A 17,337-nucleotide genomic window follows, 5' to 3' on the forward strand; every position below is an offset into this window, starting at 1 on the left:
CAGCTGACAAGTGGCAGAGCCGGCATTCGAACCCATGACCTCTGACTCCCAAGCCCGGGCTCTTTCCACTGAGCCACGCTGCTTCAGGCAGGGGATGAGAGCCTAGTCTGGGAAAGCTTCCGAGAGGAGATATTTCAGTAGTGTTTTGAAGAGTGCTGGTGCACTGGGGAGGGGTTTGCAGGTAGGTGGACCTGAGGAGGGAGGTCGATGTAATAATAATGTTACTTAAGTGTTTACTATGTTCCAGGCACTGTACTAAGTGTTCAGGTTGGACAAATCGTGTTGGACGCAGTCCCCCTTCCACGTGGGGCTCAGAGTCTCAATCCCCATTTTCCAGATGAGGTAACTGAGGCACAGAGAAGTAAAGCTACTTCCCCAAGGCCACACAGCAGACAAGTGGAGGAGCTGGGATTAGAACCCATGATCTTCTGATCCCGGGGCCTGTGCTCAGTCCACTACGCCATGCTGCTTCCCATGAGGGATGTGCGTTGCCCGGACGCAGGCTGGGTTAGCGGTAATAGAGGTGATCGAATGTCTTGAATGCAATAATTAGGAGTTTCTGCTTGAAGTGGAGATGACTGAGCAATCATTGGAGGCACTCAAGGAGTAGGGAGACATAGAAAGTTTTTTTAGACAAGTGATCCAATGTAGTAACAGTTTGGATCAGTCAGGTTTTTTAGAAGAGTGATCTGGGCAGCAGAGTATAGACGGGTGAGGCTGGAGGCAGGGAGATAATAATAATAATTTTGGTATTTGTTAAGTGCTTACTATGTGCAGAGCACTGTTCTAAGCGCTGGGGTAGATACAGGGTCATCAGGTTGTCCCACGTGAGGCTCACAGTCTTCATCCCCATTTTATAGGTGAGGTAACTGAGGCACAGAGAAGTGAAGTGACTTGCCCAGAGTCACACAGCTGACAAGTGGCAGAGCCAGGATTCGAACCCATGACCTCTCAGCCAGGAGGCTGACGCAGTCATCGAATAATAGTAGTAGTTAAGTGGCTCAATTATCAATGGTATTTATGGAGTGCTTACTATGTGCAGCGCATTATACCAAGCTCTTGGCAGAGGACACTATAACAGAGTTGACAGGCACGTTCCCTGTCCACAGTGGCCTTAGAATCTACAGGGCGCAGAGGAAAGAGCACATCGGGCAGATGCCGCGGAGTTAGAATTGATAAGATTTAGTGATATTGTGTGGGTTGAAGGAGAGAGGCGAGTCTGAGCGAATGCCAGTGTTGTGCGCATTAGAGGCAGGAAGGATGGCAGTGATGGAAAAGATGAGGACGAAGAGAGTTTGTGAGGGCGGAAGAGAAGCTCCGTTTTGGCCGTGTCGAGTTTGAGGTGTGAGTGGGACATTCAAGTCGAGAAGTCCTGCAGGCAGGAAGAAATTTGATATTGCAAAGAGAAGTCGAGGCTAGAGTTATAGATTTGGAAGTCATCGGTGTGGAGATGGCAGTTGAAGTCATGAGAGCAGATGAGTTCCCTTAGGGAGCGGGTGTAGGTGGTAAATAGAAATGAATTCAAAACTGAGCCTTGAGGGTCCTTCATGGTAGGGGGTGGGAGGCAGGGGAAAAACCAGTGAAAGAGACCCGAAGAGGACAGTATCCAAGAAACCAGGGTTTGATAGTATTTAAGAGAAGCAGCGCGGCTCAGTGGAAAGAGCCTGGGCTTGGGAATCAGAGGTCATGGGTTCGAATTCCGGCTCTGCCACTTGTCAGCTGTGTGACTGTGGGCAAGTGACTTAACTTCTCTGGGCCTCAGTTACCTCAACTGTAAAATGGGGATGAAGACTGTGAGCCCCACGTGGGACAACCTGATTACCTTGTATCTACCCCAGCGCTTAGAATAGTGCTCTGCACAGAGTAAGCGCTTAACAAATAGCAACATTATTATTTCCAGGAGAAGGGGGTGATCCATGGTGTCAAAGGTAGCTGGGATGTCAGTGAAAATTAGGATGGAGAGAGTCTGTTGGATTTGGCAAGGAGGAAGCATTGGTGACTTGGGAAAAAGCAGTTTCGGTGGGATGATGGGGGCAGAAGCCAGATTACGAGGAGTCAAGAAGGGAGTTGGAGGAGAAGAAGCGAAGGCACTGGGAGTTAACTCATTCAGGAGTTTAGACAGGAGTAGTTCGGTGGGAGATGGAGCGACAGCTGAAAGAGGCAGAGGAGGCAAAGGAGGCCTTTGTTTTTATGCTAGGTGATAGGAGTCCAAGCGCTTAGTACAGTGCTCTGCACATAGTAAGCGCTCAATAAATACTATTGAATGAATGAATGAGTGTGTGTTTGAAAGCAGAGGGGAGGGAGTCATTGTAGAGCGAGTGGTTAAAGAGAGCAGTGAGGGAGGGAACAAAGGTGAGTTCAGGTGTTTTAATAAGGGGACTGACGTTGGAGGCATAGATGGTGTGGTTCGATTTTAAAAGTAGTTGGCAGATCTCTGAGACGTCTGGAAAGGATGAGAGAGTGGATGTTGGGGGTGGAAGGATCATGGTCTGGGGAGGAAAGCGGGCTGGTTTCAATTTTATCAAGGAAAATGGGGGGTGAGAGATGGGGGAGGCAGAGGAAGGGGTACGGTAGTACGACTGTAACCAATAAGATGGATGCCCAGAAAGGCAGCCATCATTCGATTCCCTTAAGCGTCTTTGGTTGCCACTGTCATCTAGGATCGTGGGCCAGGTGGACCACTGATCTGACCAGAGGTGACCTCGCACCTGTTGTACGTTCTTTCGTGCAGACTTGGTCTCTGAATCTCCTCGTACTTTCTTCATTGCTTAATCACTGAGGGTGGTGGGCTCACCCATCTGCTAACAAATTAGTCAACTCTTTTTATTTGGAAACCAAGTAGAGTTCCCAGAGAGTTGATTGACTTAATAAATAGCCTGGTTAAATAATGTCAGGCCTTAGGGTTGGGTATAGTTTCTGGGGGAAGAATGTAGGGGAAAATTGTTTGCACGCTGTTTCAGGATTCATTTGGAGGGTAATAAGGTTAGACATGTTTGCCCTTCTGGTGCCTTGTCTGTATACTCGGGGAGGAAAAGTGCAATGTCCCAGATACAGCATAACATTTCACATTCTTCAAACAAAGAGCTGGCTGGCCCTGTACTCGCCCAGATTATTCCTGGAAATTTTTCCTTTACTCAGCAAGGAGGGCAAAGGAGACTCATTTCTGAGCATGTGCTAACAAGTCGGTGCCCCGAGGAGGTTAATCCTCAGTACCCGATGGTGAAACTGACAGCGTTCTCTTGGGAAGGTAGAGTGTCGTAGCCGAGGTAGAGATGGGATAGAAGCAGTAGGCCTCGTTTTCTTGGGTTGAGCCTCTGTAGATCTTCCGGACAAAAGCAGCAAGTACGAGGCAAGTGACTTCCTCCCTTCCTCTTTTCCTCTCTCAGTTCCAGCAAGGGCAAAGGTAACATTCTTAAGCTGCTGCTTCCTGAACGGTTTGTATTGAAAGGAAAACACCAGTCCGTTCAGCACATGCCCGCCCATACCTGTTCTTTCCCCACTCACTTGTCCACTGGTAAACTTGTTGGGAGCAGGGAACATGTCTGCTAATTCTGCTGAATTGTACTCTCCCAAGCACTTGTAAAGTGGTCTGCACATAGTAAGCGCTCAATAAATATCTCTGATTCTCATTTTGGGGGATGGTGTTTCACCCTGGAATGGACCTCAATTCTCATACCTACGCCAAGAAATCCACTGGAAGCAGCATGGGCTAGTGGATAGAGCATGGGCCTGGGAGTCAGAAGGACCTGGATTCTAATGTCACCTCTGCCACTTGTCTTTTTGTGACATTGGGCAAGTCACTTTACTTCACTGTGCCTCAGTAACCTAATATGTAAATTGGAGTTTTAAGACTGTGAGCCCCATGTGGGACAGGGAATGTGTCCACCCCAGCACTTACAACAGTGTTCGACGCATAGTAAGTGCTTAGCAAATATCATCTTCAACACTGGACCTGGTTCCTTTCATCCCCCTCCAAGGACAAGGTGCTGGGCTCCATGCCTGGGTTATCAGCGCCATTTCCCTTCCTATTTTAATGAGTGCTGGATTGGAAATTAGCATAGCATTTCCCAACAAAACATAGAGGGACTGAATTTCTACCCCCTGCCCCGCCTGGATCTCTGCTGAGTTTGGACCTTGTGGATACCTGTCAGGTATTACCCAGGCAGTGCTTCAATCAGTAAGTCAATGGTATTTATTGAGCACTTACTTTATGCAGAGCACTATATTAAACGTTTGGGAGACTACAATAGAGAAATAGCTTGGCCTAGTGGAAAGATCACGGACGTGGGAGTCAGAGGGCCTGGGTTTTAAATCCAGCTCTGCCACTTGCCTGCTGTGTGTGACCTTGGGCAAGTCATTTCACTTCTCTGTGCCAGTTAGCTCATCTGTAAAATGGGGATTAAGGCTGTGAGCCCCATGTGGGACAGGGACCGTGTCCAACCTGATTTATTTGAATCTACCCCAGTCCTTAGTACAATGCCTGGCACTTAATTTAAGCACTTAACAAATACCATTTAAAAAAACATACAGTGTTGGTAGACATATCCCCTTCCCACAAGAAGCCTATGGTCTATAGGGAATATGGTGAATACAGTAGCTCGAGAGGAAAGAAGAATGCCAGGCAGAGTTGGTGGGAAAGGAGTGAGGATAAGCAGAGAGAGAGAGAGAGAGAGAGAGAGAGAGCTGGCTGATTGCATTAAAAACCATTCATCAGGTGTTTCTGTTTGATGCAGAGACGAATGGGAAAGGTTTTGGGAAGTGGGCAGATATGTGTAGGACAGTGTTTTAAGTAATGGTCCAGACGGCTGAGTGAAACATGGACTGGAGAGGGGAGAGACTGGAGGCAGGGAGACTGGTGAGGGAGCTGATGCGAAACTCAAGGTGGGATGTCACCATTACGTGGATCAGCGTGGTGGCCACTTGTTCGGCGAGGAAGGGGTGGGACTTGGAAATATCATGAAGAAAAAAAACAAGAAGATCTGATGACAGAGTTAGGGGGTTGAGAGGAAGGAATTGAAAATAACTCCAAGGTTACAGGTTTGAGAGACGGGGAGGATGATGATGGTGGTGTCTGTCGATGATGAGAAAGATAATTGGAGGAGTGGAATTGGGGGGGAGGATGACGAGTGCACATTTGGGCAGACTGATACTGAACTCGAGTTGGCAGTGAGATGCCTTGTAGAGGTTGTTAATCCATCAGTTGTATTTGTGGAGCACTTACTGTGTGCAGAACACTGTACTAGGTGCTTGGGAGAGCACAGTATAAGAGAGTTGGTAGATATGTTCTTTGGGTGTGCAAGATTGCAGATGAGAGGGGTTGGGAGCTGGCGAGGTGGATCTGAGAAGCTTTGGCATATAGGCGTTAGTTGAAGCTGTGGGAGCTGAGGAGCTTCCAGAGAGAATGAATGTAAAGTGAGCGGGAAAAGGGATCCAGAAGAGAACAACGCTGCCAGGGTAGATTATCCAGTTTGTAGATGAGTCGGTAGAAAGTTCAGATTCTCCTCCTTTTCAGTTCAGGGACTATTCATGAAAGGGCCCCGCTTTCTGACCAGGGGTCATTTCACGGCTAATCACCAGTTCTGCAAGTGGGAGAAATGGGAGGAGGTGAAATGCACACCCTTCAAGATTGCCTGCCTAACAATACAGACAGCAAGATCTGTTGAGCTGGGGAGGACCAAAATCAGATTTTCCTCTTTCATTAGCCTCCAGATCCAACTGTGAGTAAAATGCCAGCTCAGCTCTGTTCCAGGTCATTTCCGTCCCCTCCTGCCTCGGTAGGAGACGGAGGTATGGGGGCTCCATGCTGGGTCATTCTGCGTGTAGGCACGGACCTGGCTCTCTCTTGCCCAGATAACCCCGAGTTCACTCAATCAGTGGCATCTATTGAGTCCTTACTCTGTGCAGAGCGCTGTACTAAGCGCTTGGGAGAGTACAATAAAACAGAGTTGGTAGACAAATTCCCTACCCACGAGGAGCTCGGTGACCTTGGGGAAGTCACTTCCCTTCTTGGGCCTCAGTTACCCCTTCTGTAAAATGGGGATTAGGACTGTGAACCCCAAGTAGGACAGGGACTACGTCCCCCCGATTATCTTGATTCTACCCAGCACTTAGTACACATAGTAAGCGCTTAAGAAATAACCATAAAAAAGGGGGAGCTTATATTCTAGAGTTGCCTGTAGAAAGCTCTAGCTCTCACCCTCCGGCAGTATTTATTGAGTGCTGACTGTGTGCAAAGCACTGTACTAAGCGCTTGGGCGAGTACAATATTCCCAAAACGAGCTTACAATCTAGCAAGGGCGACAGACGTTAATATAAATAAACAAATCGCAGTCATCAGTCCACTCGGTTTGCTTTGCAGATCACCAACGAGATCACCATCGTCCTGTCCTACTCTTACACGGCCGTGTTGGTCCCCATCTTCCTGCTGACGGACTACCTCCGGTACAAGCCGGTTCTGGTCCTGCAGAGCTTGAGTCACATCGCTATCTGGCTGCTGTTGATCTTCGGCACCGACATCCTCGCTATGCAGTTCATGGAGTTCTTCTACGGCATCACCATGGCTGCCCGGGTGGCCTACTCCTCATACATCTTCTCCCTGGTCAGCCCGTCGCGCTACCAGCGGATGGCCAGCTACTCCCGGACCTCCGTGCTGCTGGGCCTCTTCACCAGCTCCGTGGTGGGGCAGCTCTGCGTCTCGGTTTGGGAGGTCCCCTACATCACGCTCAATTACGTCTCCCTGGGCTTCATGTCTTTTGGGTTGGTCCTGACGCTCTTCCTGAAGCCGCCTAAGAGGAGCCTCTTCTTCAATCGAGGCAAGCCGGCCCATCGAGACGCCTCACCCTCCGAGCTGGACAGGATGAACAAGGGCCCGGGGAGGCTGGTGGAGGAGAAGGCCGGCCTGAAGGTGTGCCCGGCCTGGAGGGACTTGATCCTCGTTCAGATGCTCCGGGAGCTGAAGACCTTCGTGAAACAACCTCAGCTGCGTCTCTGGTCCCTGTGGTGGATATTTAACTCGGCCGGCTACTACCTGATCATCTATTACATTCACATTCTGTGGAGCGACGTCGACCCCAACAGAGTCCTCAACGGAGGCGTGGAGGCCGCGTCGACCCTCCTCGGTACGGGGCCGTCTCTGCCCGTTTTCGTGCGTGGCGGCGGGTGGGGGAGGATCAGCTCTGAGTAACGTGTTGTCTTTCCCCAGGTGCCGTCACCTCCTTCACCGCGGGCTATGTGAAAATCCGCTGGACTCTCTGGTCCGAGCTGGTGATCGGGGCCGTCACGGCCCTGCAGGCCGGGCTCATTTTGCTCATGAACACCACCGGTAACATCTGGGTGTGCTACGCGGCCTACGTCTTTTTCAGAGGTTTCTACCAGTTCCTCGTGCCCATAGCCACGTGAGTAGTGTCCCGAGCTTAGCTCTTTTGTTCTCTGGCCTGAAAGGCCATCAGCCTGCTGGGTGGGGGTGGAGTAGGATTGGTGTCACCCGAAAGGTAACACCTGCATTGATGGCAGGATCCAGTTGATAGGAATTTGCCAGGCCAGAGAGGGCTGGATAGGTGATGTTTTCCTCTGAGGTAAACTGAAAGAATGAGATCTCATCTCTCCCTGCTGCCTGTCAACCTACCAGAGAAGGCAAGGGTGTGCTTGGAGAAAGTGGGGTCTGACACATAACAGGAGATCTAAAGAACGCTTCAAGATGATTTTTTTTTCACCACTTGCGCTTTCCGAGGCTAAGGGCATCACATCCTTTGTGGTGGCCTGCCTGTTGTGGAGCCACATTTGTTCCAGAGTTACCCATTAGGCCTTCCTATCCATCAAAATCATCATAAGTAGCATATTTTTTGTGCTTGCCGTCTCCGGTAGGAAGGCAGTGAACCGGTAGACTCATGAAAGTGTGTTTTTTTTAAAACTCCTGTCCCCCGAGTGAACCTTGGAAAGGACAGTTAGCAGAGGGTGGTGGTTTTATGAGCACTTAGCAGGCACAGAATGGACAGAGTAAAAATTCCGAGTTTGGAAAGGCTGCTCTCAATCTTTAGGTTATGCCAACATGAATCTTATTCACAGGGATACACTGAGTGGACTCTCACAGGCTCTCAAATCTTAGGCTCTTAGATCCAATTCATTTTGTTGGCGGAAGCCTGGCTGTGGGAGTCAGAAGACCTGGGTTGAAGTCCTACCTCTAGCCTGCTGTGCAATCTGGAACTAGTCGCCCAACTTCTCTGTGGCTTGATTTTCTCACCCAGAAAATGGTGATAATACTTGCCTTCCCTAACCGAAAGGAATATTGGATGGCTAAGCCGTGATAATTTTGAGAAAGCATTTTGGAAAAGTAAAGAATTATTCCCATTTAAGCATCATCATCATGACTGGCAAAAGATTGAGGAATGTGTGTTTTTTCTTTCTCCCTTTCCGTGCCTGATCCTGTTGATGAAGGCTTGTTCCTGGTCTCATGAAAATGCTCTTTGACATTTTTTTCTCAAGGTTTCAGATCGCCTCCTCCCTGTCGAAAGAACTCTGTGCACTGGTTTTCGGACTCAACACCTTCTTTGCCACCATCTTGAAATCCACCATCACCGTTATCGTATCCGATAAGAAGGGCCTGGGTCTTCAGGTTCACGCCCAGGTTCGTAGACTCCATTCCCCTGTCCGTCAGTGTTCTGGGCTTCTTTCCTCTGAGTGAAATCAGTCACCTCAGGAAAAGACACGCAGGAAATATGGTGTGGCGGGGCGCAGGCTTCTTCTTGGGGTTGACGAAGTTCCAGGAAGTCGTCAAGATGGAATTGGAGTCACAAAACCCTGATGTGCATGTGAAGGTATTTTCTGATGTTTTGGACCTTTATGGAGCCTTTCTCCTAAAGCTTTGGAGACTCCTGTAGAAAATGTTAACCCTTTTGTTGGTCAAATTAGAGCCCAGCCATTCTGGACCCTGAAAATGGGGAGGAGGCAGGGTGGCAGGCCAAGGAAGAGAAGGTGCGGGAGGTTGGAAACAGGAAGGAGAACGAGAGGAGCGGTGAAGTCACTTAGCTGTGTGGAAAAGGAAGTGGAACTTCTTGAGCGCAGCTCTGTGCAGACACTAACAAGCAATTGGGAGAGTTCTGTAGAGCTGAAAGACACCATCCCTGCCCTCAAGGAGCTTACAGTCTCATCACTATCCTTGAAGGCCTGGCCATGCTGCTCCTTGGGAGGGCTAGAGACTCCTAGCTTGTAGTTATCCTCAGGGTTGCCAGGAAATGTAATTAGTTTATTCGTGGAGCCTGTCAGAATCAAAGGAAGAGCACCTGTCTGAAGCAGTCTTGTTTTGCAGAGAGTGAGAACCGCCAACATTGAGCCTGGGGGGAAGGGACTTGGCTTTGCTCAGTCAGGTTCCTTAGGTAACCTGATGTTGGGCGACAGGCACACAAAGCGTGCCACTCGTCTCTCGGGTGGACGTGACCCTCGTGTTCACTGAGGCGCCTACCCCTGACTTGGCTGGAAAATATTTAGTTATTTAAATTAAGCTTAATCCGCCATCTGACATGCCAAGAAGTCAGGCTAAGGTTTCAGTGAGGGAGGCCCTGGCCTTTGGTGGGCAGCCAGATGTTGGGATTTAATTAGGACACATTTTCTCCTCGCCCTCCCTCTTCCCCTGCCATCCCGTCCTGTGGCGTTTTCTTTTCCAACCAGTCGGCGGCCTGGGAGTTTTCCGATTAAACTCCGACTTGGCCTCTGGGCGGGCCAGTCAGATGCTGACAGAATCTTGGTTCCGGATGACTGAAATCTGATTAGGAGTCCAGTGTGCCCAGTTGATATCAGAAGTCAAGCTCTGGCCAAAGTCCTGGAAAGGCTGTGTTTAGGTCTGCAGTTGGCACCTCTGGAGAGGAAAATACCTCTCGATCTCTCTTCCTCCTCCTAATTCTGTCTTGAGAGGTGACAGGGAAGTCACTTGGGGGTGTTGTTCTTCAAATAAACAAGTCAAGACCGGAAAGGTCACTTTTGAGACCCAGCTTGCTTTGTCTCTGAGGGGCACGTGAGTGTCGTCCACCAAACTGAAATGGTTTTGTTCCGACAGGGACTACGATGGGCAGCAGCCGTGTGCTACTCATGGACCCAGGCAGAACTGGTAGTGCCTAAATAGTACTAGGCTCAGCCCCGGTCACACTGGCTCTGAACCCTTAGGGAGCTGTGTTTGGCTTTGGCAGGTTGGTCTGGGTAGGGGAATTTCTCCCCTCCCCCTGATTTTAGGGGAGGGTGCCACCCGCTCTGCTTTTTTCTCACGTTATTGCCACAGTAGACGTCTGGGACCACAGGTCCCAGCAGCCCTCGTGGACAAACACCATGTATAGCGGCGCCATCCAAAGCCGGACCTGGCTCCAATCCAAATAGGGACCTAAACTCCCTTCCAATCCAACTCAGCGACTTAAGTTCAGGACCAGCCCTGGAATACAGCCCCTGGAGGACGGCGGGACCCCTGGGTCCATGGCTAAGTGGGCCTTTTCAGATAGGCCCGTTCCTCAGAGCAAAGTGCGGTGTCCCTGCCAAGTTGGATATGGAAGGTAGGAGCTGGCTCGGAGCCAAGATTACGATCTGACTCACCAGCGGCTTCTGTCAGTCAATCAGTCAGTCGTGTTTATTGAGCACTTACTTGGTGGGGAGCATTGTACTAAATGCTTGGGAGAGTACAATACAATAATCAACAAGTACATTCCCTGCCCACAACGAGCTTACAGTCTAGGTGGGGAGACAGACATTAATTTACAGGTAGGTACTTAAGTGCTGTGGGGCTGTGAAGGAGAGGTGAATAAAGGGAGCAAGTCAGGGCGACGCAGACAGTGGGAGAAGAGGAAAGGAGGGCTTAGGGATGGCCTCTTGGAGGAAATGTGCCTTCAAAAAGCAGGGGAGAATAATTGTCTTTTGGATATGGAAAGGGAGGGCATTCCAGGCCAGAGGCAGGATATGTGCGAGAGGTCAGCGGTGAGATGACAAGATCGAGGTACATTGAGAAGGTTATTAGAGAAGTGAAGCATGAGGGCTGGATTATAGTAGGAGAGTAGTGAGGTGAGGTCGGAGGGGGCGAGGGAATTGAGTGGTTTGCTCTAGGTCTGGCAAGCTCCTGTGGCTGCGTTTACTCCCATGGAAATGATGATTGAAGTAGATGTCCTTCCCTCTCTCCACCAGAACTGGGGCGGGCCAGAGAGGACAGAACCCCTACGAACTGCTGCCCCAGGGGACTCCTCCCGCCCTCGTCTGTCCAACCTGCCTCCAGAATCTGTAGTCGCTCCTTCCCTTTCTCCCTTAACTCTTAGCCACTGACCGCTCCTCCTCAATTCATGGTGAAGAAGGTCTCCCTGGCCAAGAAACCTCTGCTCCGACACCCGGGCCCCTACCTCTCCTTCCCCTGGCTCTTCTAGCTACCTCACTCCCTGAGTCCCCAGGCTCTACTTCTGCTGCAGGCAAGACCCCTATTTTGTGAATGCTGCCTGCCACTTCAAAGGTGAAATTCAAGGAAATGCTTATGGCTTATTTTGAATTAATCAAAGTAGGTTCCGCTGTTTTTGTGATATAGATCATCATCATCAGAGGTGTTTATTGAGTGCTTATTGTGTGTAGAGCACTGAACTAAACACTTGGGAGAGTACAACAGAGTTGGTAGACATGTTACCTGCCCACAAGTATTATTAGCTGGCAGTAGTAGTATCTGTTATCTTGTTTCTGCCCCTCTACTTGGCACTGAAGTGCTTAACATATATCATCATTCTTATTACTATTTTTAGTATTGGTGTTAATAGTGAGAGGCAGGACTTATAAAATACAACTTTTTTAATGATATTTAAATGTTTACTATGTGCCCTGTACCTAGTGCCAGGATAGATACAAGATAATCAGGTTGGACACAGTCCAAATCCTACCTAGGGCTCAAAGTCCTAATCCCCATACAGAGCAGGTAACTTAGTCACAGAGAATTTAAGCAACTGCTTGCCGAAGAAGAAGGGCACACAGCAGACAAGCGGCAGAGCTGAGAGTAGAACTCGGGTCCTCTGACTTCCAGGCCTGTGCTCTTTCAACTACTCCATGCTGCCTCTCATGCCAAGCTTGGACAGGCCCAGGGGACGAGGGCTGCAGAGTGGGGACTAGATTGGCTGCATCCTGCCTGGATGTTGACTGCTGAGCTGTTGATCACTGTAAGGAAAGATGCACATTTTCCTCAGAAGTGGGTCATTTCTTTTTTTTCTAAATGAAGCTTCTGTCCCCACTTCTTTCCCCCGTCTCCCGCTGGATCCAGGGGGCAGTGGCAATCATAGGCATCTGTTGAACATGAGCCAGTTCATGCTGACCTCTTTGGGTGTTCTTTTTTCAATCAGTGGTCTATATTAAATCAGTTTTAGTCACTGAAAATCTTCAGTGTGTGCAGAGCACTGTGCTGAGCGCTTGGGAGAATACGGCATAACAGAATTGGTAGATACTTTCCCAGCCCAAAGTGAGCTTACAGTCTAGATGAGGAGACAGACTTTAATATAAATAAAATTACTGACATAATTGCGAGATGCAGCACGGTCAAGTGGATAGAGCTGAGGCCTGGGAGTCAGAGGACCTGGGTTCTAATCCCAGATTCGCCACTTGTCTGCCGAATGACTTTGGGCAAGTCATGTAACTTCTCTGTGCCTCAGTTACCTCATCTGTAAAATGGGGATTAAGACTGAACTCCATGTGGGACAAGCGACTCTGTCCAAATCGATTTGCTTGTATCTAGCCCCAGCGCTTAGCACAGTACTTGGCACATAGTAAATTCTTAACAAATACCACAGTTGTTATTATAAATTGCAGATATAATAAATTACGAATATGAGTTCTTACTATAGGCGGGGTACTCTGCTAAGTGGTTGGGAGGGTACAATAAATACAGTAAGGTGGTAAACCCGATCCGAGCCTTCAAAAAGCTTGTCTTATGCCGTCAAGTCGTTTCCGACCCATAGCGACACCACGGACACATCTCTGCCAGGACGCCCCACTCTCCATCTGTAGTCGTTCTGGTAGTGTATCCATAGCGTTTTCTTGGTAAAAACACAGAAGTGGTTTACCATCGCCACCTTCCGCGCAGTAAACTTAAGTCTCCGCCCTTGACTCTCTCCCATGCGGTTGCCGCCCAGAATGGGTGAGTTTTGACTTGTAGTAGACTGCCTTCCACTCGCTAGCCATTGGGCAAGCTAGGAATGGGATGAATATGCCTCCGCTTGACTCTGCCTCCCATAGCCGAGACTAGTAGGGTACTGGAAACTCTCCAGGTGTGACCCTGAGAGGGATCAAGAAGTTTACAATCTGATAAATCAGCCAGGAATACTTCTGGAAAAATGCCAAGACTTCTAAACACAACTACGGCTTTTTATTGTTCTTTGCTCATTTTATCCTTTTGCTCCCCTTCCCCTCTACCCCTCACATTCCGGTCTCCACCTTCAATGGCTCCTTCTCTTTTCCAGTTTCACATTTACTTCGTCTACTTCACGGTGCTGGCGTTCGCCTACCTCGGGGGATCCGTGTACGTGGCTTTGAGGCACAACAGGCAGGACAAGCAGCAGGACTTGCCCTTGGCCAAGGAGCTGAGCGGCCCCACCGAAGAGACGGGAGCCAGGGAGCTGAGCCCAAAGGAGAACGGGAGCGGCAGCGAACGGGCCTGAGGGAGCCGGTGGAGGGGTGGGGCGAGGGGCGGCATGGCTCCACTCGAAGCCCTCCCAGGCCGAGCAGATCCCGCGGTGGAGACGGACGCTGAGAGACTCTGGTGTTCCAGGCCAGAGGCCGGGGAGAGGACGAGCCAGCGGTCCGTGGTGGCACGTTGACCTGTCACCGGTGATCCCCCAGCCTGGAGCCAAACTCCACATGAAACCACCTTTTCTGTACCATTCCGGGTTGGAGCGCAAACCGGCAAGCAGCCTGGATGTCCCAGGCGAATGGGGCTGCCTCTCCTCAGCCCGACACAGTGCTCTGTTTCCTCGTCAACACCCAAATAAGGGGATAACTTTACAGGCTGCACCATTTAAAATAAGATGTTAAAAATTCCTGCCCGGGTCAGGGAGTCGTATTTTCCAGTGTTTATTTTTTTATATCTTTCAGACTCCCAACCGGCTGAATCTTTTGCCTTAGGCATTGCTTTGAAAAAGCTTGAGCACTTCTTGTGTCCCTGTGCCACCCCTGCTAAATTGCTAGAAAGCTTCATTTCTCTGTATAACAAGCCCAGGAAAGAGAGAACGAACCAGAGTCGCATTTCTGCCATCTCCGGTCCCTGCATTAAGCGTTCTGTTCGTAAGTGTACGTTGTGAAGCGAGCTGTGTGGCATGGTGTGGGGGGGCTCGGGAACGCTAGGCCGAGTCTCCCCTACCCCTGCCTCTCAGCTGCTTTTCGATGTTGATTCCTCTGGGCACAGGAAAAAGAATTCACACTTCAGTGTTCTTCCCTCCCATCCTCCCTCTTTATAGGAGTTCCAAGTGGGAATTAGAGAGGAAGGGGAATCTGGAGTTGGATTTCAGCTATTTGTCACGTGGAGCCACCGAAGTTGCTGAAGCCAGCAGACCGTTCCCTCTGTTGGAGTCACAGTCTGTCTTTCCTCTGCAAGATGCCCAGCTGTGACGGAAGATGATCGGACTTTAGGCCTTCCCTCCTACCCCTCTCACGGCCATGTTTCAGCCAGGAGGTAGGGACGCCTTGGAAGGCAGCTTCTCCAGAGCCACGAGGGTCCTGTTTGGAACCATTCCAAGGTGGTCGGTGCTTTTGAAGCGAAGTGGGATTCCATCTAGCCTGCTTTGGGTGCTCCCCGGATGTTAGGCTCAAGGGGCGAGGGGGTCCTTGGGTTCACTTAGGGGAGAGGTCACGTGGTCCCTTTAGATGCCACCTCTTCCAGGCCTGGTTTTGTCCTTGCCTGCCGTCCCCCCTCCCGTGCCCCCCCGCCCTCCCTCACCTCCGCAACTCCACTTGCCAACCCGTCCCCCAGGACTGACACTCACCTACCTCAGAGGCGCGATGGAGGGCAAAAGAGAGAATGTGTGACAAACGTTCCTCGGAACGAATCGATACAAAACAGCGCACCTCAGTATTAGCTTTGGCAATGGGGGCCTAAGTTGGAAGGAAAACGGCGGGGCTTTCAAATGGAGGCGCCCCCCACCCCCACAGAGCCAGTCCCATCAGCAGAGAGGGGAGGCTCGCCTAGCACGGCCCCTCTCAGCCCACATTCTCCTCCTGCCTCACTGCAAGAGGCGCCGGCCTCACCCGGAATTTGGTACCGTCGCTTCACCCAGGATTCTTTTTTTATTTCCAATCAGTGGTTGAAAACCACAGAATCGTTTTTTTTCCACTGTAGGCTATAAATAATAGAGATTTTGTAATACAAGCTGTTGCTATTCTTTATATAATAAATTAGATTCTGCAAAATAATGTGTCTCTAAGAGTTTTTCAGCTTGAATCTCAGCCCCTCAGGAAGCTGGGGACTGCTGCCCTCAGCCTCCTGGAACTGGCCGGGAGAACCGAGCATAAATGGAGCTTCCTTCTGCCCCAGCAACGGGTGGATTTGGCCCAGGGCTGGGCCGTGACCAAAATTCTCCCAGCGCCTCCTGAGGCCCTCTCTACAGGGACCCACTTAAGCCTGGTTGCCGGTTCATCCCAAGACGAGCAGGGGAGTGGAGTGAATTGACTTCTGTCAGGGCAGGGGAGTGAGGGCTTATATCAATTTGAGCCAGACCTTGTGGGTGTTGTGCCCAACCCAGCTTGCACCCGGCTAGTCCACCCAGCTGCCCACTTGCTTCCCTCCCTGAGGGAAATAGCGGCATAATAGACCACAGAGTTGGAAGTCAGGTGGTTATGGATTCTAATCCTGGCTCCTCCACTTGTCTGCTGTATAACTTTGGGCAAGGCACTTTGCTTCTCTGAGGCCTCAGTTACCTCATCTGTAAAATTCATTCAATAGTATTTATTGAGCACTTACTATGTGCAGAGCACTGTACTAAGCGCTTGGAATGTACAAATGGGCAACAGATAGGGACAGTCCCTGCCCTTTGATGGGCTTACAGTCTAATCGGGGGAGACAGGATTGGGACTTTGAGCCCCATGTGGGACAGGGACTGTGTCCAACCTGATTTGCTTGTATCCATCCCAGCATTTAGTATAGGGCTGGGCACATGGTAAGCACTTAAATACTACAATTATTCTCATTATCACTATTAAGTGCTGGGGTGAGGCCAGGATCAACCCAATTTGATCAATAGTGTTGTCTCCCACTTGCTGATGTCTCTTCCTGATTCCATAAGAAAAATCCCATCTCAGGATTGATCCTAAGGTGAGCAGATTGTTTCCCAAAACCCCAGGGCTCAGCACAGGAATGAAAAGTCAGACTGCTGGGCAGCAAGGTGCCCTTCATAATTACCTGGGGAAACCAAGGCAAACCATCAGGCATCCCAATGAGGCCCGAGAGAGCAAACAAGCAAAGAGAAGCAGCATGGCCTAGTGCATAGAGCATGGCTTGGTTGTCAGAAGGACCCGGGTTCTAATATTGTCTACTTGTCAATTATGTGACTTTGGGCAAGTCACCCAACTTCTCTGTGCCCACTACCTCATCTCTAAAATGGGGTTTAAGACTGTGTGCCCCATGTGGGACATGGACTGTGTCTAACCTAATTATTTTGTATCTCCCCTAGTGCTTATTATAGTGGTTAGCACATAGGAAGCACTTAAATACCATTAAAAAAGAAATAAAAATCAAGCCCAACAGCAGCTTCTACCTGCTTCCCAGTTAAGGTGGGATCTTGAATCTCAGAACAGGGTTCTAATCCCAGCTCTGCCACTTGTCCCAGGGCAAGTCACTTAACTTCTCAGTGTCTCAGTTACCTCATCTGTAAAATGGGGATTAAGACTGAGCCCCATGTGGGGCAGAGATTGCATCCAACTTAATAACCTTGTATCTACCCTAAAGCTGAGAACAGTGCTTGGCACCTAGTAAGTGCTTAGCAAATGCCATCACTGTTATTAGCAGGAGGTAAGCCTGTGGTCATCCAAATTGGGCTGACAAAGACAAGCAGAGGCAGACCCAGAAAGTGAAGAAGAGAGACTGGAAGAGTGCTACAAGCAAGGAAGGGACTGGAAGACATGGATGAGGACTGAAGTAGAGACAGAAATCAAGACACCAAGGATGGGAGAGAAGAGGTGGCATGGCTTGCTGCTGAGTGGGAGGCAGATGGTCCGGGAAAAGAAATGTGAAAGATAATGGATGAGTCTCCGTGTGTCATCGTTATCATCAACGGTAAGTGCTTGGGACGTACAATACCAAAGAGTCGGTAGGCAAGTTCCTTGCCCAAGGTGAGCTTGACAGATTATAATCTGCGT

The 17,337-nt window shown here is 49.8% G+C and overlaps 1 protein-coding gene across 6 annotated transcripts in view; it reads left to right on the top strand.

Annotated features, from left to right (window-relative positions):
• SLC19A1 (solute carrier family 19 member 1) overlaps positions 1 to 15,396 on the top strand; it is a 39,998-nt gene extending 24,602 nt beyond the window's left edge. For all 6 annotated transcript variants that reach the window (XM_029069308.2, XM_029069309.2, XM_039912548.1 and 3 more), the window contains 4 exons: positions 6,359 to 7,118; positions 7,202 to 7,394; positions 8,482 to 8,623; positions 13,452 to 15,396. In XM_029069308.2, coding sequence (XP_028925141.1) covers positions 6,359 to 7,118; positions 7,202 to 7,394; positions 8,482 to 8,623; positions 13,452 to 13,649 — 1,293 coding nt within the window. In that variant the 3' untranslated portion in view covers positions 13,650 to 15,396. The remainder of the gene's footprint in view (positions 1 to 6,358; positions 7,119 to 7,201; positions 7,395 to 8,481; positions 8,624 to 13,451) is intronic.
• The last annotated feature ends 1,941 nt before the right edge of the window (positions 15,397 to 17,337 follow it).

This window comes from Ornithorhynchus anatinus, chromosome 7, assembly GCF_004115215.2.
Source record: "Ornithorhynchus anatinus isolate Pmale09 chromosome 7, mOrnAna1.pri.v4, whole genome shotgun sequence".
Lineage (NCBI taxonomy): Eukaryota > Metazoa > Chordata > Mammalia > Monotremata > Ornithorhynchidae > Ornithorhynchus > Ornithorhynchus anatinus.